The sequence below is a fragment of the Arabidopsis lyrata genome (genome assembly GCF_000004255.2).
Source record: "Arabidopsis lyrata subsp. lyrata unplaced genomic scaffold ARALYscaffold_8, whole genome shotgun sequence".
NCBI classification, from domain to species: domain Eukaryota; kingdom Viridiplantae; phylum Streptophyta; class Magnoliopsida; order Brassicales; family Brassicaceae; genus Arabidopsis; species Arabidopsis lyrata.
In genome coordinates this window covers 21604827-21624889 of record NW_003302548.1, presented here as the reverse complement: position 1 = coordinate 21624889, position 20063 = coordinate 21604827, and the positions used below count along the sequence as shown (strand labels likewise).

Below are 20063 nucleotides of genomic sequence, written 5' to 3'. Positions count from 1 at the left end.
TCCATAGGTTATGTTTTGAAGTAAGAAAATTAAATTTTCTAATACGTAAAATATTGGTTATAAATAAAATATGGGATTATGGAACACCCATTAATGAATTTACTAAAACTGTAATTGAAAGTTAATTAAAACAAAAATTTCTTTTTTTTTAAAAAAAATTGATCTTTTAGATCTTCTGGAAAGTGTACAACTTGGGTGGGGACTTGCAAATAGACTACTGAAATTGCCCATAATTTTTTCAAAGAAAAAAAAGAACAAAACAATAAAGAGATAAATATTAAACACACAAACTGAAATTGCCTAAAGAATGCTAAATCGTTTTTTGTTTTGTTTTATAAACCATGAAATGGTTGAAAAAATATCATTTTAGCTACTCCTGATTGGTAATTTCTCTGCTGTTTCTCTTGTAACTCATTTGTTTCCTAAATCAGACAATGTAGACTCTTTGACTTGCTTCTCCAAAGACACATCTTTTTCTGCTCCCTCTGGTTTAGGCAACACAATCTCTTTGTCTTGATCAGATTTTTCGATCTTCTCTTTAGCATCCACAAACTCTGGAACCTCCTTTTCTTCTTCTGTGACCTCAACTTCCAATCGTTGATCAGTCTTTACCTCTGCTTCATCTGTAACCTTAACGTTCGATGTTTCAGGAGTCTTGGCTTCAAAAACTTTTGGAACTTTAATCTCTAAATCCTCTGTAGATTCAACTTCTGAAACCTTTAGAAGTTCTGACTCTGCAACTTTAACTTCATCAGACTTGACTTCCGGAACTTCTGGAATATTCTTATCCACCAAGACTTCAGGAACACCTGATCCTTTTGTAACCTTAATTTCAGACAATTCAGGAGCAGAAACCTCATAAGTTTCTGGAAGTTTTGACTCTTCTACAACCTTAACAGCTTCAGATGTTTTCTTAGCTTCCAACTCCTCTGGAAACTTAACTTCCCAATTCTCTGAAAAGTTTTCTTCAGCTTCCTTAGCTTTAGGAGTTTCAGGAGTCTTAACATCAGAATCTCTTGGAATCTTAACTTCGAGGTCATCTCGAGTCTGAACGTCAAATGGTTCTTTTGGATCTTTGACATTCGAAGCCCCTAAAGCAGTAGTATCAAGCTTTGAAATCTCTGAAGAAGGACCGGTTTTGTTATTGGTGTCTGGTTTTCTCGGAGTTAGATCAGTTACTTCTTTTTCGACTACTGTCTTGTCCTGTAAAAAAAAAGTCATCCACAAATTGATTAAAAAAAAAAGTGAAGAAAACCAGAATTTCAGGATAAATTATTGTTCCTTTTTTTTTCAGGATAAATTATTGTTTCTTTAGGTTCCACTTCCACATATAAAATGTAAAACATATGCATTAATTATTAAAAAGTTTTACTTTTTTAAAAGGGGTCTCAAAACTTAGAAGGCAAGAGAAGCATTTTTTTTCTTTTGATTTACCCTTACAAACGCCTTCTGGTTCCCAAGAAATCATATAAATAATTTTGTCTTAAAGCTAGTATCATTTACTGATTATAAAATAACTTACATACAAACATTTTAATCTAGGGATGAATGGTAAACTAGTTTTTTAAACGTAATTTCGTTATGATTTAAAACATAAATTAATTTTCACATTTGTATACTATGAACATGTTTTAATATAACTACGTAAAATGAAATAAGTGATTATTTAGAAAGACAAAAAAAAAATTCACCTCATGAAACAAGTGACTAAGAGAAGGGCGTTTGTGGTGATCATCAACGTCATCTTCAATCAAAATCTCTTTTCCCTTCTCGCTCCGTCGTGCAGCAGCGGCAGCTTCTTCCGCAGCGTTAGGAGCAATGACGTTCTCGCTCTTCTCAGCCGGATCCTTGTCATGATCAGCCAGAACCGCCGTCTCTCGCTCCACCGGAGCCAGATCCTCGTCAGAATCTTTGAGAACCTTTGGCTTGATGGCACAGTTTCCCATCTCGTAAACACAGATAATGAGAAAAATATTTTCTCTCTCTTGATTTGCCTTATATCTTCCGAGAGATTAGAGAGAGAAATGCTGAAAACGGAGGTAAGGGATGGTCAAAGAAGACTTATGTCCGATAAATTCTCTGCGGCCATGAAAGGAATATAGAGAGACAAAGATTTTATTTAATTTTATAAAAACAAAGTTTTAGTAAAAAAAAGACGTAATTTGATTTGTTTTATTCATAGCAAGAAAATTATTTATAGAAAACCTATCGATTCATAGAAAAGATAGTAATCGAATCTTTACTTTGGATGCATAGTATATATTATTGATACTGAATCGAGCAGGTGATATTACGAGAAAAGGGAAACAAATATATGATTTTATTTTAGTATCTCTGTGGGAATCTCTGTTGTCCATTTGCATTCCGAATAAATAATTAAAGAAATCTTACACACAACGGTCATATAATACGTGGCCATTACATTAAAAACATCAATCGGGAGCATGGTGCAAATAGTGATGTTTATTTTTTCGAAAATTACTTGTATGATGCATTATTAGTAACAAATAATTTGTCTAAAATAATCGGAAAATCTCATATGATAATGACAAATAAGAAGTATAAATCTCGGCCCATGAAAGATCAGGTTTGGGTTAAATGATGTAGAATCCGGCCCAAAAAAAGCAAATTGAAAAGAGCTTGTTGATACTGGCCCGTGAATGTGTTGGTGGATAATCTCCCAAATATACCGGCTCACCGGTTCGATACGGCTAACCGGTTTTCAATTTCTTTCCATTCGTTTGTTTGGTTCCTTCATCTTCTCTCCACTTCTTTTGATTAATGTCTATGGAAATCCCACTATGCTAATAGCATCATGGAGAAGTTTCTCGTCGCTGAAAGAATTATCGTCTTCTCCGATAACTCTTGTAAAAAGTTTGGTTCTGTAAGTTCAAAGATTAGATTTTTCTTTTATTCATGTTCTGTTTCGATTATTAGTTGTTTTGATACTTGCATCAATTTTTTTTTTGGCAGAGTGGTAAAGTTTCTAAATTCCAACGAGCTTCAAAGGTATATGCAAACCTGTGGCTATAATGTGTGATGTTAAAAACTCTATGAACGAGCTATTCAAAAGCTGAAAAAGATGAGAATTTTGATTTAGGATCTTGTTGATGATTGGTTTGTTCAGATTTTGGAATCAAGAATAGGAACACTGCTATAGATTGATTGTGTAGCTCTGTGATTATCAGCTTTATGGATACTGAACTCTAGCTTTCGTCAATTTTGCTTATCTAGTTTGTTGATGAATTTGATTAGTATTTGTGTTATGCCTCTGAAGTTGCAAATATTGATCTCAGAACTCTATAAGATTCACATGTACCGTTAAGGAGAAGCGTTCTGATGCTAAAAAGGCTCTGCACAATCTTCTATTCCACACCAAAGGAAGTAGAGATTTTCTTCAGGTGACTTATTTTTCATGTCCATTGTTGAAATGCTATTTATGGACTTGATTCAATACAACATTTTAAGAGATTGCAAGAGAGTATGTAACATGCCTCAAAATCTCAGATGTTAAGAACGCGTAAGTCTTTCAAATATGCTTTCCACCAATATCAAAGAGATTGATTATTCATTAGAGTTTTCTTTGTTTTTGCAGCTTCCGTTCTGCTGCTTTGAAATGGCATCCAGATAAACACCAAGGGCCTTCTCAGGTATATATACATATAGTGTAAAAAAAGGTTGCATGTTTTCTTGCGATCATCTACAGAAACTAATTTGGTAATGTGGTGGAAATTCACAGGAGGCAGCACAAGAGAAGTTCAAACTCTGCCTTGATGCGTATAAATCACTCTGTTCTTCACTCTCTTGATCGTTTACAGAGAAACAAATTGATGTGGTTAAATGATTTCTTTTCCTATAGGTTAGGTTCATGAGAGTGACTCCAATAGGTTTTATCTTTGCAATGGCATGGTGGTTAGATATTCTTACTTGTATGTCAAACAAAATCGTCATTATTCTGGTGAAATATCTTGACTTATGATAATATTATTGAAAGCTTAATCCTCCAAAGTTTAAACTTTTAAACGTGAAACATTATTTGTTAAAAGAAAACATTTTTGTAAAAGTATGTTGAACTTATGATACAAACTTACATACCAAAAGAACGTGTTAAGTCCGATTTATTTTCAATATATTAAATTCAACGCTTAAATGTTTTAGAAAGGGAAAAAATTGAATAGTCAAAAAGGTCAAAAATAAAAACAATTTACTTAAAACATTATAACTTAACTAAATGTTAAATTAAAATTATGTTAACACATGTTGAACTTGTAACATCAAAACTTACGGATCAAAATGACGGGATGGTAAGTCCAGTTAGTTTTCAACGTATTTTAAACTAATTTTTTTAAAATAATAGTGAAATTAACATGGTTTTAGTTAACAATTATTAATTATTTTTTTAAAGTTTAAGTGTTAAATTTTAGTGAAAATCATTATTATTTTTTAAAAATGAGTTTAAGTGCTAAATCTATATTACGTGAAAATATGCCGAACTTCGAACACCAAAGCTTACGGACTAACTAAGGACATGATGCCTAGGCGCGGTTACTTTTCGAGGTTTTTAAATATTTAACACTTGAACTAACTTTTAAAAAGTAATAGTGAAATTAACATGATTTAGTTAAAGATTATTAATTATTTTCTTAAAGTTTTCGTGTTATTTAAAAAAAAAAAATTAACATCATTACTATTTTTAACATGGTTTTATTTAAATCAACATGGTTTTTTTGTTTTTTTTTTCCGTCAACAGAGCTTTTATATTGAATTTGCGAAATCATTACAAAGCTGATGTTTTAACCATACAGGTTGGTTTACAGAACCAGTATAAAAGCTAAGACCATTACAACCAAACTTTGCCAACACATGTGCTGCATCATTACAACTACGTTTTACAAAAACAAATTTTATCTCCTTAAACTTTGATGCCCAAAAGTTGATATCACTGAGCAGATTCGTGATGGAAGAAACTTTGAGGTTTCCATTGATACACTTAATGAGGGTTTCACAATCACCTTCAAAAATAACATTTGTGTATCCCCGTACCCATGTATGTTGCAAAGCAGCCAAACAGCTTCGTGTCTAAGCCTCCAAGGGAGATGTTGTGTGATACAGAGGTGTGGATGCCCATTCCTTGGTGGAACCAGCATGATCCCGTATTAACCAGCCTCCAGTTGCATGAGATGTGACGGAATTAAAACTGGCATCAAAATTGCATTTTACAAATGGCAGAGGAGGGCGTGACCAAAAGGACCTGGAGTTAACCACTGTTTCATTTCTTTCAGATGTTTCCTTACTTGTTATATTTAACCACTCGTTGACTTCCGCTTGAGCTTTAAAAACAGTCTTGGACGGGCTCTCTCGATGTTGGTTAAAAACAAAATTATTTCTTGATTTCCAGATTCTCCATAAGAGCCAGAAAGGTAGGAATTGGTTAACCTTTGATATCCCTTGGATATTACGTAGATCCAGAATGTTCTTGATGTTTGCTTCGAGGTCCTCTGATGGATGTTGCAGTTCTTGTGATGGAGGGTGTGCAAGTCGCCAAACTACAGTCGAGAAAGGACATGTGAACAGAACATGATTTATAGTCTCCTCTGCTCCTAGACATCGGGACATCTTGTATCAATTGCTACTCCTCTAGAGCTGAGTCTTGTTGCAGTAGCTAGAGCTTTTGATAATGCCTTCCAGAGGAAATGTTTGATCTTAGGTTGAATAGGGAGTTTCCATCGTCTGTTCTTTATTTCCAAAGATCCATGGGGCATCACTGTATATGGACCAACGTAACCGGGATCATGAGTGTTTAGCCAATAACCAGAACGGACAGTATAATCACCCGATTTATTGTAGTTCCATATCAAACTATCCTTTGAAACTTCCCTGGGAAGGTGAATACGACGTAAAAATGGTTGATCCTCCGGAGATATATGAGTGTTGATCATGTGTTCATCCCAATACCTATGCTCTCCTCTTGACTTGATGAATTTATCTAAAGTTATGTTCTCAGTTTCTCGACTCAACCGTATTGGTCGTGGAGGATGTGTGTCAAGTAAAGAATCTGAAGCTACTCTGATCGTCTTGCCATCACCAACTATGTACCGTGTTCCTTTTTTCAATAAAGCTATGCCAACTAATAAGGAAGACCAACCATATGATTGATATGGACGTTCTTTTGCATCCAAGACAAAACAATCTTTGAAGTATCTTGCCTTCATTATTCTCGCAAACAGAGAGTCAGGATTGTTTATGATTCTCCAAGCTTGTTTTGCCAATAAAGCATCATTAAACTTCTCAAGATCCTTGAAACCCAAACCGCCATCCCTTTTGGAATACTGTAGCCTTTTCCATGAAATCCAAGGGATCCCTCTTTTTTCTGAATCCCTTGACCACCAATAATTCATTAACAGTGAATCAATTTCTGAAATGACACCTTTTGGAAGCTTGAAACAGGACATGGAGTATACCGGCATAGCTAAAGCAACTGATTGCAACATTATCTCCTTCTTTTTGCGTCCGAATAGTTTGGGTAATCCTACGTATTTTCCACCACCTCCTTGTTTGTGGATGTCCAGTATGTGCTTGAGCCTCTCCTGTGTAGCACCATAAACTCGGGAACCAAAAGTGATCATTGATTTTACAACATTTATTTTCTTAAAGTTTAAGTGTTAAATTTGTTTTCAATTTTAGTGAAAATTATTATTATTTTTTTAAAATGAGTTTTTAAAATTTAACACTTGAACTAATTTTTAAAAAGTAATAGTGAAATTAACATGGTTTTAATTAAAGATTATTAATTATTTTCTTAAAGTTTTAGTGTTATTTTTTAAAAAAAGGAAGAATAGCTGGAAGCTAGAGAGTAGCTAAAATCATTATTATTTTTAACATGATTTTATTAAATCAACATGGGTTTTTAGTTAAAAACTATTAATTATTTCTTAAAGTTTAAGTGTTAAATTTGTTTTCAATATTAGTGAAAATTATTATTATTTTTTAAAAATGAGTTTAAAAATGAGTTTTTAAAATTTAACACTTGAACTAATTTTTAAAAAGTAATAGTGAAATTAACATGGTTTTAATTAAAGATTATTAATTATTTTCTTAAAGTTTTAGTGTTATTTTTAAAAAAAATTTAAAATCATTATTATTTTTAACATGATTTTATTAAATCAACATGGGTTTTTAGTTAAAAACTATTAATTAATTCTTAAAGTTTAAGTGTTAAATTTGTTTTCAATATTAGTGAAAATTATTATTATTTTTTAAAAATGAGTTTAAAAATGAGTTTTTAAAATTTAACACTTGAACTAATTTTTGAAAATTAATAGTGAACTTAACATGTTTTTAGCTAAAGATTATTAATTATTTTCTTAAAGTTTTATTGTTATTAAAAAAAAATCATTATTATTTTTGACATGGTTTTATTTAAGGAAAATTGTTAAAAATGTCCCTTTTGGTGTGCCCTTTTTCAAAAATGCCCCTTTTAGATGTCCATTTTAAAAAATGCCCTTTTTTAAATCTGAAATTTTTATAAAGTTTTATTAGGTTTATAAGGTACTTATGGATTGTAACTACTACTTGAAGACTCGATCCAAGTATTTATAAGGTTTTATAAGGTCTTTTTAAAGGTTTTACAAGTTATTTTAAAGGATTTTTAAGGTTTTTCAAAGGTTTTACAAGATATTTTAAAGGTTTTTAAAGGTATTTAAAATGTATTTATAAGGTATTTATAAAGTATTTATAAGATTTTAGATACATAGAAATGTAGTTTGTGTATGTTTTAATAATGTTACATACATATTTGGGTAAATCTTATATTTTTAAGAGTATTTTTTATAAAGTTTTAAAGAAGGGGTATTTTTGAAAAGTGGCATTGAAAAATGGGGTATTTTTGCAAAAGCCCCATTTAAATCAACATAGTTTTTTAGTTAAAAAATATTAATTATTCATTAAAGTTTAAGTGTTAAATTTTCATTCAATTTAGTGAAAATTATTATTATTTTTTAAAAATGAGTTTTTAAAATTTAACACTTGAACTAATTTTTAAAAAGTAATAGTGAAATTAAGATGATTTTAGTTAAAGATTATTAATTATTATCTTAAAGTTTTAGTGTTATTTTTTTAAAAATTTTAAAATCATTATTATTTTTAACATGGTTTTATTAAATCAACATGGGTTTTTAGTTAAAAATTATTAATTATTTCTTAAAGTTTAAGTGTTATATTTGTTTTCAATTTTAGTGAAAATTATTTTTTTTTTAAAATGAGTATAAGTGTTAAATCTATATTACGTGAAAAAACGCCGAACTTTAAACACCAAAACTTACAGACCAATTAAGGACAAGATGCCTAGGCGCGATTACTTTTCGACATTTTTAAAATTTAACACTTAACTAATTTTTAAAAAGTAATAGTGAAATTAACATGGTTTAGTTAAAAATTATTAAAAAAAATTTAAAGCTTAAAGTGTTAAATTTGTTTTAAATTTTAGGGAGATTTATTATTATTTTATAGAAATAAAAATTTGGATTTCTTCTACCGAATTTCTTAAAGTTTTAATTTTATTTTTAAAATCATAATAATTATTTTTTTTTTGATAACTAATCATAATTATTTTTAACATGGTTTTATTTTAATCAACATGGTTTTTTAGTTAAAAATTATCATTTCTTTCTTAAATTTTAAGTGTTAAGTTTGTTTTCAATTTTAGTGAAATTATTATTATTTTAAAAAATGAGTTTTTAAAATTTAACACTTGAACTAATTTTTAAAAAGTAATAGTGGAATTACCATTGGTTTAGGCGTTTAGCTAAAGATTACTAATTATTTTCTTAAAATCATTATTATTTTAAACATGGTTTTATTTAAATCAACATGGTTTTTTAGTTAAAAATTATTAATTATTTCTTAAAGTTTAAGTGTTAAATTTGTTTTCAATTTTAGTGAAAATTATTATTATTTTTTAAAAATGAGTTTAAAAATGAGTTTTTAAAATTTAACAATTGAACTAATTTTTGAAAAGTAAAGTGAAATTAACTTGGTTTTAGCTAAAGATTATTAATTATTTTCTTAAAATTTTAGTGTTATTTAAGAAAAAAATTAAAATCATTATTATTTTTAACATGGTTTTATTAAATCAACATGGGTTTTTTAGTTAAAAATTATTAATTATTTCATAAAGTTTAAGTGTTATATTTGTTTTCAATTTTAGTGAAAATTAATATTTTTTTTTTAAAAATGAGTTTAAGTGTTAAATCTATATTATGTGAAAACATGCCGAACTTCGAACACCAAAACTTACGGACCAACTAAGGACAGGATGCCTATGCGCGGTTACTTTTCGACATTTTTTTAATTTAACACTTAACGAATTTTTAAAAAATAATAGTGAAATTAACATAGTTTAGTTAAAAATTATTTAAAAAAGATTTAAAGCTTATAGTGTTAAATTTGTGTTAAATTTTAGGGAGATTTATTATTATTTTATAGAAATAAAAATTTGGATTTCGTGTTTATTTGGATTTCTTCTACCAAATTTCTTAAAGTTTTGTTTTTATTTTTTAAAACAATTTTAAAATCATAATTATTTTTAACATGGTTTTATTTTAATCAACATGGTTTTTTAGTTAAAAATTATTAATTATTTCTTAAAGTTTAAGTGTTAAGTTTGTTTTCAATTTTAGTGGAAATTATTTTTATTTTTAAAACAAGAGTTTAAAAATGAGTTTTTAAAATTTAACACTTGAACTAATTTTTAAAAAGTAATTTAACATGGTTTTAGTTAAAGATTATTGATTAGTTTCTTAAAGTTTTAATTTTATTTTTTAAATTTTTTTAAAATCATAATTATTTTTAACATGGTTTTATTTAAATCAACATGGTTTCTTAGTTAAAAATTATTAATTATTTCTTAAAGTTTAAGTGTTAAGTTTGTTTTCAAATTTAGTGAAAATTATTATTATTTTTATAAAATGAATTTAAAAATGAGTTTTTAAAATTGAACACTTGAACTAATTTTTGAAAAGTAATAGTGAAATTAATATGGTTTTAGCTAAAGATTATTAATTATTTTTTTAATAGTTTTATTGTTATTTTTAAAAAAAATTAAAATCGTTATTCTTTTTAACATGGTTTTATTTAAATCAACATGGTTTTATAGTTAAAAATTATTAATTATTTCTTAAAGTTTAAGTGTTAAGTTTGTTTTCAATTTTAGTGAAAATTATTATTATTTTTAAAAAATAAGTTTAAAAATGAGTTTTTAAAATTTAACACTGTAACTAATTTTTAAAAAGTAATTTGACGTGGTTTTAGTTAAAGATTGTTAATTATTTTCTTAAAGTTTTAATTTTATTTAAAAAAAATTAAAATCATTATTATTTTTAACATGGTTTTATTTTAATCAACATGGTTTTTTAGTTAAAAATTATTAATTATATCTTAAAGTTTAAGTGTTAAGTTTGTTTTCAATTTTAGTGAAAATTATTATTATTTTTAAAAAATGAGTTTAGAAATGAGTTTTAAAAATTTAACACTTGAACTAATTTTTAAAAAGTAATAGTGAAATTAACTTGGTTTTAGCTAAAGATTATTAATTATTTTCTTAAAGCTTTAGTGTTATTTAAAAAAAATTAAAATCATTATTTTTTTTAAGATGGTTTTATTTAAATCAACATTGTATTTTAGTTAAAAATTATTAATTATTTCTTAAAGTTTAAGTGTTAAATTTGTTTTCAATTTTAGTGAAAATTATTATTATTTTTAAAAAAATTTCCAAACTTCGAACACTAAAGCTTACGGACCAACTAAGGACAAGATGCCTAGGCGCAGTTAGTTTTCGACATTTTTAAAATTAACATTTAAACTAATTTTTAAAAAGTCATAGTGAAATTAACATGATTTTAGTTAAAAATTATTAATTTTTTTTCAGTTTAAATGTTAAATTTGTTTTAAATTTTAGTAGAAATTATTTTTATTTTTTAAAAATGAGTTTTAGTGTGAAATCTATATTACGTGAAAACTTTCCGAACTTCGAACACCAAAGCTTATAGACCAACTAAGGACAGGATGTCTAGGCGCGGTTAGTTTTCGACGTTTTTAAAATTTAACACTTAAACTAATTTAAAAAAAATAATAGTGAAATTAACATTGTTTTAGTTAAAAATTGTTAAATTTTTTTTAAGTTTAAGTTTTAAATTTTAGTAAAAAATATTATTTTTAAAAATCGAATTATTATGATTTATGATTAAAAAAAAAAAAGTAAAGAAAACATACCTGGTGGTTGTGAAATCCCTAGGAGTCGTCATCGTGGTTGTTCTGAAACTTACTTCACCTAGCACCAATTGTCAAGACAAACGACGACTATTGCGAACAGCGAACCTCTCTTGGCTATCCTCTTATATTCCTCGTAGTCTGCGCTGAAAGCTGCATCTCTTCCGGGATTCGAAGATCTTTACGCACGCCAGGGCAATCCTTCACCAAGCCTGCGAATACATCATAAACAAAAAAGTAAGACTTTGTAGTGACAGATTCATGGAGACCAAATCCAAACAAGCAAATAACAGAAATCGGATTAAGGAAAGCTCTTAACCGCTGTGGAGATCGGTCGAAGAATCTCCGATTGAACAACCTCAGGTTTCTCGATGTCATACCCTTTTCCTTCTCTTCCGATTCTCGGCGACGCGTTTGATTCCCAAGAAAAATCCGAGAATCGGGAAGAAATGGCTGGAAACTCCGGCGAATGAGATAGTTATTCGTTTTTGGACCTTTTGTGTTACCACGCCGATCAATCTAACAACTCTTAAGGATCATGTTGCATAGATCATCATCATAGGGATTTCACTTCTTCAATGTCTACTAGTTGGATCATCATAGGAATTCTCAGAGTTTCTGTTTAAAGACTTTCGCTCGACAAGAGAAGAAGAAGAAGAAGCGAGAAATAGAGAGAGTTATGATTTTTTGTCTCTCAAGGAAGAAATAGAAGATGCAAAGTGTTAATTAGGTCAATCTTATATATATACACAACAGAGATTACGATATAGCCGTTGGAGGCTGTTATGTTTCCTTTTTTTAATACAAAGAGGTTCAATAGAAAAAGGAAATTGTGATCTCAATTCTTTTTTTTTCTTTCAATGGGCTTTATTTCCTTTTCTTTTTTCTTTCTATGGTTATGCAGAGAAGCAGCAAAAAGGAAAATTCTTTTTTTGGTGATTAAAAATGCAGATACAGATGATGATCCTGAATCAATCCTCAAGCAAACTGTTGAAATATATGGAGATTGTGTTGGTTCCTCCATAAACAGAAGCAGCGGAGATTCTGAGAATTTGATTGATACAAATTTCTCTTCTTGCACAATGAAACGATATTATTATGTTATGTCACAAAGTTTCAAACATATAACAGATTTTGTTAGTTTTTTTTCCCTTTTCCTGAGTTATGCCTTTTTGGGGTTTGTGATGTGTTTATGGATAGTATCGAATATCACAAAGTTAAGAAGAAGAGAATATATTCGGGTCGGGCCCCAGATTCACTCGGTTCACCCATTTAGAATCACTAGGGCACACAAGTTCTCTCACACAAAGCTTTTCTGCATCAAAATTTTGAAGCAGAGAGAAAGAGAGAGATGGGTGTAACGAAGGAGCAAGTCGAAGCTTCGTTGACTTCGAAACTCAACCCTGTTCATCTGGTAACTCAACTAATACTCTCTGTTGTTCATGGTCACTGTGTCTGTCCAAAAGTTGGAAACTTTTTACAACTTTTATCGATCACACATGCATGATGCATCCTCCGTTCTTCGTTTGCAGACTCAAATTTGAAATCTTTATGAAACAGGATCATACTTTTGTTCTAAGACTGGATCATTGACTCACTTATGTGGTTTGCGCAATAAGTTTACCTTGTGATCTTTGCTCTGTATACATCACTGACTTTGTTTAATTTGTGTAAAACCAGGAAGTCATAGACACATCTGGAGGGTAAAGTCTTATGATCACTATATCATCAACTTCCATTTATTCAATCATTTCACTTTTGAGATATCATCTCCAGTTTTCAATTTAAACTTTACCCTTTTTCCCAGCTGTGGCGCGAGTTTTGTGATTGAGATTGTCTCGGAACAGTTTGAGGGGAAGAGATTGCTCGAGAGGCACCGCATTGTGAATGCTGCTCTTGAAGAAGAAATGAAAGAAATCCATGCTCTCTCGATAAAGAAAGCTCAAACTCCACAACAATGGAAGCCAGTATCACAAGACTCCGCAACAACTCCATCCACAGAAGCTTGAAGACAAAAGAACAACAAACAGAGCTTTTGTTTAATCCTTTTGCACTTTACTAAGATAAAAAGCTGTATTTAACTTTGACTTTATTCCATGGTAGCTAATAAGCTTTGAACTTTTATAAGCATCTATGGCGAAATAACTTATGAATACAATGCAATACTGGCTGTTTATCGTCTGCATAATCGACATTCAACATCTTAACAGCCACAAACACTCTCTTACAAAAAAAAAAACAGGCGCAAAGATTTTTACTCTTCCTTCTTCACCTTCTTCTTCTTAATCTTTCCCGATCGTTCTGAAGAGCCTGAAACGGTACTTGTTGAGCTCCGATGTTTACCTGAGGAAGACTCTGAATGTTTTCTTTTTGGCGACTTTGGAGTATCGGTGAAGCTAGAGAAAATGCTCTTCGATTTGCTGCTACGTGTACCGCTTTTATGCCGGCTGCTTTGAGTTAGGTTAGATGATTTCTTAGAGGAATTCGTGACTGATCCAACAAGCTTCTGTTGTGTTCTGGCCTTCATTTTCTGAAGCAGCTCGTTTGGTTCAGGGTAACGAACTATTGCAACTCGCCGAGTAATCTTCCCAGCTACAATAAAACGCACAACAAACATAAGAATCACTAAAGAAAAAGGTAAGGCTGTGTAAACTAAACGATCAAGACTTAAAAACCAGACACAATTTCAGTTACTTGTAAAGTAATGGGAATATACCAATCATTGATTCTTCAGAAGGCATTATCAACTCTGCATCAACATCTTGACAAGTAAAGCTAGCAAGATCATACTTTCCACCTATGAAAAAAAAAACAGAAAACAAAGGCAATGATCCAACTTTGGAGATCAAAGCTAAAATAGTTAAGAGTATGAAAGAACACAAACCATAAACTTACCATCTGAATCCTCGAATCCTCCAAATAACCCATCTTTGTCTGGCTCAACCTTAAGAGTGTCCTCTTCGATTTCTGGAAACTGCGATAAAGAAAAGTCCTTTAGGTGTAGAACATTACATTAGGATCAAATTGCAATAAAGAATCATTCTCTAAACATACTCGGCCTAAAGGGGCTTGGATAAGCCAAAGCTCATCAGAACGCGTTATATCAGCGTCATCTAGCTGCTCTGCGCCACTGACTACGTAATCTTCGGCAGGTTTATAACCAGAATCCATCTCTGCTCAAATCAACTCTCACGAGGTCACAAAAACCTGTCAAATCGAGAAAACAAGTGTTGGAGAGAGCTTTACCATAAATAACAGAAAGAAAGGTGGCTTCGTCGGCGGTGAAAAAGAGAGAGAATAGTTACCGGAGAAATATCGATGGCGGCGATGACCTAAAACCCTTATCTGTTTTCAATTTATTTTTAGTTCTCTCAAAGCGACGTAGTTTTGCATGCATTAACAGGGGAAAAGTATTTGGGCTGAGATGATTGGGCCATAAATGGGCCTTTAATTGATAGTATTGAAGAAGAATAAGCAATGGTAATGGATGATGATGATTATTCAGAAGAAGCTCTTTTTCACTGTAAATCTCATAAACCCTAAATCCCCAAAATGGAATAATCAAATTTTCATCAGAAGAAGATCGCTAAAATCGAAATCTGCTTGATCCCGCAACGAAGAAATGATAAGAAGAAGACTCTCGTCGATCATATCAACATCACTCATCAATTCTTCGTTTCATCAAACCGCAAAACCCAGATTCATCATCTCTTCACCACTTCTTCAATGCCGTCATTCTCCGATCTCTACTCAAATTCCGACCTTTACGAGCAGGGCTTTGTCGTTTCAGGGAATTAGGGCGTATAGTTTATTGAGCTTGAACGATCTGAGAGACAACGTGCCGAGAAAACTCAAGACGAGGAAAGGTAGAGGTATTGGGTCTGGTAAAGGTAAAACTGCTGGAAGAGGTCACAAAGGTCAAAAAGCGAGAGGAACGATGAAGTTTGGTTTTGAAGGTGGGCAAACTCCATTACGACGTCGTTTACCTAAACGTGGCTTCAAGAACAAGTTTAAGCTCCATTTCCAGGTAAAAAGCTCTTGCCTTTCAGTTCTGGGATTTGTCTCTGAGGTCAAGTTTCTGTTTTTGTAGCTTCCAATGATTCGAAGGGTTTACATCTGTGATTGATTCCTTACATTAGGGTCGAATTTGAGAATCCAAATCAGATGGGTCATTCTTGTTCTTCTTTCTGAATGGCATTGTTACTGTTCTTTGGCTGCTTGTGGTGAAGTAGATGATAGTGTGTGTGTAAGGATTTAGGTTTTGACAGTCTATTGATGCAACGACTAAAGATGTTTATGATTGTTTTGTGATGCAGCCGGTTGGTCTAGGAAAGATCGCCAAACTCATAAACGCTGGGAAGATAGATTCTCATGAATTGATTACGATGAAAACGCTCAAGGTTCGGTCATACTTGTCACTCTTTGATTCAACTGTTTAGATTGAGTTGAGGATTTTTAATGTGTCTGCTTCTGACTGAACCTATTAACGTCGGGTTGCAGGATGTGGGAGCCATAGGAAAGCAAATAGAAGACGGAGTAAGACTAATGGGTCGTGGTGCTGATGATATCAAATGGCCACTTCATTTCGAGGTTTACCATTTGCATTATGAACTTTTGCTCTGTATAGTATCAAGTCGTTGCATCAGGCAATGTATTTGCTATGTTAGATATTTAGTTAATCAGTAATGGCATGTTTACTGCAGGTTTCTAGGGTGACGGTTAGGGCAAAAGAGGTGGTGGAAGCAGCAGGAGGATCAGTGAGAAGAGTGTATTACAACAAATTGGGCTTAAGGGCATTGCTTAAACCGGAATGGTTTGAGAAGAAAGGAAGGTTATTGCCAAAAGCAGCTCGACCACCTCCTAAACAACAAGATAAGGTCGATAGCATTGGACGTCTTCCAGCTCCGAAAAAACCCATTCCCTTCTTTGCAGCTGAGGAGAACAAAGTTGAGTCTCCTGTTGAATCATGATTTGGGATTGGCTTCTAACGTTTGATGTTTCGGTTTAAAGTTGTTTGTGTTGTTTCTTGGTCAATGTTCGCACTAGAAAATTGAGAATGCCGGATATTTTTATTTGACAAATAAGGTCTTTCTCGTTTTACTTTTTCTGTATTTGGTCGCAACAAGTTCTTAACCATTTTCAGACTTCTTGTTTGGGATCAAGGCCTGTTCTTGAAGAAGGTTGAGGAAACCAGAGAACACTCTACGTTAGATTTGAATTCATTATTTAGCCGATTTGGTTGAGGCGTTGTTTAATGTTAATGAGTTCAACGGTAATTTTGCATTTTCTTACAAAGAAGCTAAATCTGCAAATATTGATAGTTTTTGACACACTTGCAATGTTTCTAAATTTACAGACGTTATTAAAAATCATAGCAGTGTTATTTTACCAAAACGCCGTACGTAATTTACCTAATTTATAGAAACTAGAAAGGGGATATGATTGCCTGAATTTAAACGACCGAACGTGAAAAAAGAAGAAGAAGATAGTTTTCGAGGTTTCAGAACTCATTACTCTTAACAAACATGTAATGATGATGACTGTACTATTAGTTATATCATTGATTATTTTTGAATAACTACAAAAAAGAAGAGTACTTCTTATCAAATAAATATGGAATTAGATCGGTTTATGCTTCTTAAAAACGATGACAAATTTTAATCATCGGTATAGTCTAAAGGAAGAAAATCAAATACTACACAGAAGAAATTATTGGACATAAATAGTGAATTCGTATGCCTATAAATGTCCAAACAAAACAAAAATATAACCTACAAATCACGGGATGATTTCGTATTTGTCTAAAATCAAGTGTAGTTCAATATCATACAATATATTTTTAAGATGTTTCTGTTTTCTTTTTTTCGTTTCTGTTGATCATACTTTTCTGATTTATATGTACCTACTGATGAATGAAGATCACCTTCCCGGCATAAATGTCACGTTTAATGTCAAAATAAATTAAATGGCTATGAAATTAGATGCAACCTTGGTCCATCACATTGACAAATCACAATAGACATTTCAAAGACATTATTGGTTATCATTAAAACAAATAGATAGATCCCAAGAAAAAAGTCGATTATATATCTCAAGACCAAATCTACATCAGACTTTTTAGTTACACAATATATTTCAAACCTCTTTAAATTTTAAATATTTGACCTTTTCTTTTACAAAAAGATACATAATTTAGTCCCTGTCGAAATTCAAAGTCGTCTATTTCGAATTAATCATAAACTTTTAGATAATTAAATTATTAAATTTATCTTTCGAGTTGATCGTAATAACAAGAACACGTGTATATCATGGAGATGATCGGCTCTCACACTTTGATACATGCAATATTACAAATTCGAGCTATCCAAAAAAATATACAGCTTCCAATTACAAATTCATAATAATAGATTATATGTTTTGCCTTGTCGATATTAATCAAACCAAAAAAAACATTTTCTTTGCATCACAATAAAGAAAGACATTTACACCAGCTTATAACTCAAAAGCAAAGGGGTAATTAAAGAGGGAAACTAAAATGAAAGAAACATACAACTAATTGATAGAAAGAAGCAAAAAAAAAATTCATGACCTTTAAGGCTTTTTCTTTCACGGAGAAGCTCGGTGCCAACTAAGTAAACCGATATCATTGTGTTTTCTAGAGGGACCAGAAGCTGGAACAGGGAAGTGACGTGGCAAGAACCCCAAGAACTGTTTCGATGAAGACGAAACGGCGTCGTTGTGTTTCTTGTGTGGTTTCGAGTCGAAGACGTTCGAGTTTGTTCTTGCTCCATTGCATAAACCTAGAAGGAGAAGAAGAAGAATGGTACTTGTGAAGAAGAAGAACTTAGAGTTGATTCTTGATCTTCGGTTTCTAGACGACATTGTTGAAGAGAGACCTATTTTGTGAAAGGGTTTTTGGTGGATTTGTTTAATATAATTGTTGTGAAAGGACTTTATTTTTGTTTGTTGTTGATGGGGAAAAAGGAGATTGCTGAATGAATTTGTTGACAGCAAGAAATATGGGCAGATAGAGATTGAGAGGGATAGATAGAGAGAGAATCTGACTAAGAAGAGGTTTTGAGTTATGTTTTCTTGTGTATTTAATTACTTCTGGTATTTTCTATTTATTTTTTCACGAACTATTCAACTATGCAAGTAGTTGTAGACTTGTTGACAACTGGTTTTGGTCTACAAGCCGAAGAAACTGTTTGGTGTTAGATTTTTTTTAGACTTTATAATTGTTGATAATTTAGGTCTATGAAAAAATATTACAGGGGGAAAACATTTGCAGTTCTTAAACTATTATTGTTATTTTTTTGAAAAAACAAAAACTTACAGTAACTAATTAAGCACACAAAATGGTTGTAGACTTTATTGTCATGAAGTGGTTTAGGTTCGACGGGATGCGTTTTTTACTTGACCCACATATGATTTTAATATTTGATTATATCTTAGCTCAAAGTTAATGTGAGTAAAACTATACACTATACATGGATTATATAGGAAAGAATGCAAAAATGTGAAAATTGTTGGAAACCATGATTTGTTTACTAAAGTTTTAATGAATGCTGAGAAATTAAGTAGAAACTTTTGTATCCTCCATATTCGTCTTTCACTTTTATGCTAAAGTTATTTGAGTAGTGAAAAGTGAAAACATCCCATTAGTTTTCATCATATTCATCAAAAACACTAACGATAGCTCGCTTAAGACAATGAACGATAAGTTTAGTAACTGCTATGATTATATATTGCAAAACAAATTATCTTTATGGAAATGGTGAAAAGACGTCTGTATGTACGGCGCAATAATTTGTTTTTTCTCTTGTCAACAGTTGCATAAGAATTATTCTCTTTTGCTTTGCAGATGAAATATTATACTTTTTACAAAACTAGCATGGTAAATATTTTTAAAGCTATAGTTGTGCTTTTGGGGATTATCATAACTACTCTTGCTTAACAAGATTATGTGTAAGTTTGGTAAATTCAACATTTAGTTGACTGGCATTTCGAAATCACATGTTTTCAGTAAGGTTTGAGTTTTTCTAATTTTAAAATATGTTTTTACAAAATAGTTCAGTTATTACTATACACATATAATTGTCTGGTTGATTTTTTTTTTTATTTTTTGCCAATTAGTTGATTATGAAATCTGGTATATAGTAATAATTATCATCAATAATTTTGACAACAAAAAAGAAAGGAAATAAAAAGGTTATAACAAAGAAGCTAGATTCATTTGTTTCTTCAAATGCCTTAGGGATGCAAGGTTTCATGTCACCTATTATGTTCAATGAATAAGAAAGAACGGGGAAAGTGGGCAAAGAGAAAATAATAATACAAAAGTGATATGGTAAGGCAAAGCCTTTTATATGTTATGTCAAGATTCAAAAATTTATATAGTTTTAATTATAATAATTTTATAGTTTTCTTTGGTTAGGAGAGAATGATAGGCCCCATTCTAAATATAGTGACCGATATAACTATGTCACAACATTGCAACTATTCAAGCTTTATTGCAAAATCTTCCTCAATTTAAGCTACTTAAAATGCATATAGATTACTATATTTTGTGTAGACACACGTATGCATACAGTTCATATATCAATCACCGTTCTTGCCATTTCAGTCTCTTTTCTAAGCTTTTTCCATGGAGTTAATTAGGGTTCTTCATTTAATGCAACCTTTGCCCAACACTTATACGGTTTTACCATTTTTTTCCTTCACTCTTGTAAGGAAATATAATAAATGATATTCAGAGCCGTGTAGGCATACAAATTACAAAAGATTAATGGGCATAT

At 31.0% G+C, this 20063-nt stretch overlaps 5 protein-coding genes across 6 annotated transcripts; 2 read left to right on the top strand and 3 right to left on the bottom strand.

The window, feature by feature from the left end:
• Window positions 1-134: 134 nt before the first annotated feature.
• Window positions 135-2197, bottom strand: LOC9302703 (periaxin). The gene is made up of 2 exons (XM_021016306.1): window positions 1692-2197; window positions 135-1203 (listed from the first exon to the last, which is right to left on the bottom strand). The coding sequence occupies exons 1-2, from the start codon at window positions 1944-1946 to the stop codon at window positions 412-414; spliced, it is 1047 nt and encodes a 348-aa protein (XP_020871965.1). The 5' UTR covers window positions 1947-2197; the 3' UTR covers window positions 135-411.
• Window positions 2198-12539: 10342 nt separating this feature from the next.
• LOC9300990 (protein BOLA2) lies at window positions 12540-13447 on the top strand. The gene is made up of 3 exons (XM_002866583.2): window positions 12540-12679; window positions 12946-12968; window positions 13073-13447. Exons 1-3 carry the CDS (start codon window positions 12617-12619, stop codon window positions 13272-13274), a joined length of 288 nt encoding a protein of 95 aa, XP_002866629.1. The 5' UTR covers window positions 12540-12616; the 3' UTR covers window positions 13275-13447.
• LOC9302701 (mediator-associated protein 2) lies at window positions 13325-14625 on the bottom strand. Of its 2 annotated transcripts, none has more exons than XM_021015590.1 (5): window positions 14571-14625; window positions 14320-14472; window positions 14161-14239; window positions 13982-14062; window positions 13325-13857 (listed from the first exon to the last, which is right to left on the bottom strand). In XM_021015590.1, exons 2-5 carry the CDS (start codon window positions 14434-14436, stop codon window positions 13520-13522), a joined length of 615 nt encoding a protein of 204 aa, XP_020871249.1. In that variant the 5' UTR covers window positions 14437-14472; window positions 14571-14625; the 3' UTR covers window positions 13325-13519. The 2 variants fall into 2 exon arrangements, with proteins under 2 accessions (XP_020871249.1, XP_020871250.1); XM_021015591.1 differs by having other exon boundaries at window positions 14320-14438; window positions 14512-14586.
• A 64-nt stretch (window positions 14626-14689) lies between these two features.
• On the top strand, window positions 14690-16483 carry LOC9300989 (50S ribosomal protein L15). The gene is made up of 4 exons (XM_002866582.2): window positions 14690-15292; window positions 15582-15665; window positions 15766-15855; window positions 15969-16483. The coding sequence occupies exons 1-4, from the start codon at window positions 14888-14890 to the stop codon at window positions 16233-16235; spliced, it is 846 nt and encodes a 281-aa protein (XP_002866628.1). The 5' UTR covers window positions 14690-14887; the 3' UTR covers window positions 16236-16483.
• A 1088-nt stretch (window positions 16484-17571) lies between these two features.
• On the bottom strand, window positions 17572-19175 carry LOC9302700 (protein IDA-LIKE 2). The gene has a single exon (XM_021013315.1). It carries the CDS (start codon window positions 18145-18147, stop codon window positions 17872-17874), a length of 276 nt encoding a protein of 91 aa, XP_020868974.1. The 5' UTR covers window positions 18148-19175; the 3' UTR covers window positions 17572-17871.
• Window positions 19176-20063: the final 888 nt, after the last annotated feature.

Excerpts from the sequence above, each read along its gene's own strand:
- LOC9302700 (XM_021013315.1), bottom strand. The coding sequence starts at position 18,147 with ATGTCGTCTAGAAACCGAAGATCAAGAATCAACTCTAAGTTCTTCTTC.
- LOC9302703 (XM_021016306.1), bottom strand. The coding sequence starts at position 1,946 with ATGGGAAACTGTGCCATCAAGCCAAAGGTTCTCAAAGATTCTGACGAG. Across the intron at positions 1,204-1,691 it reads TTAGTCACTTGTTTCATGAG|GACAAGACAGTAGTCGAAAA; the intron begins GTGAATTTTTTT and ends TTTTTTTTACAG.
- LOC9302701 (XM_021015590.1), bottom strand. The coding sequence starts at position 14,436 with ATGGATTCTGGTTATAAACCTGCCGAAGATTACGTAGTCAGTGGCGCA. Across the intron at positions 14,240-14,319 it reads TCCAAGCCCCTTTAGGCCGA|TTTCCAGAAATCGAAGAGGA; the intron begins GTATGTTTAGAG and ends TCTTTATCGCAG. Across the intron at positions 14,063-14,160 it reads AGGATTCGAGGATTCAGATG|GTGGAAAGTATGATCTTGCT; the intron begins GTAAGTTTATGG and ends TTTTTTTCATAG.
- LOC9300990 (XM_002866583.2), top strand. The coding sequence starts at position 12,617 with ATGGGTGTAACGAAGGAGCAAGTCGAAGCTTCGTTGACTTCGAAACTC. Across the intron at positions 12,680-12,945 it reads AACTCAACCCTGTTCATCTG|GAAGTCATAGACACATCTGG; the intron begins GTAACTCAACTA and ends GTGTAAAACCAG. Across the intron at positions 12,969-13,072 it reads GTCATAGACACATCTGGAGG|CTGTGGCGCGAGTTTTGTGA; the intron begins GTAAAGTCTTAT and ends CCTTTTTCCCAG.
- LOC9300989 (XM_002866582.2), top strand. The coding sequence starts at position 14,888 with ATGATAAGAAGAAGACTCTCGTCGATCATATCAACATCACTCATCAAT. Across the intron at positions 15,293-15,581 it reads AGTTTAAGCTCCATTTCCAG|CCGGTTGGTCTAGGAAAGAT; the intron begins GTAAAAAGCTCT and ends TTTGTGATGCAG. Across the intron at positions 15,666-15,765 it reads TTACGATGAAAACGCTCAAG|GATGTGGGAGCCATAGGAAA; the intron begins GTTCGGTCATAC and ends GTCGGGTTGCAG.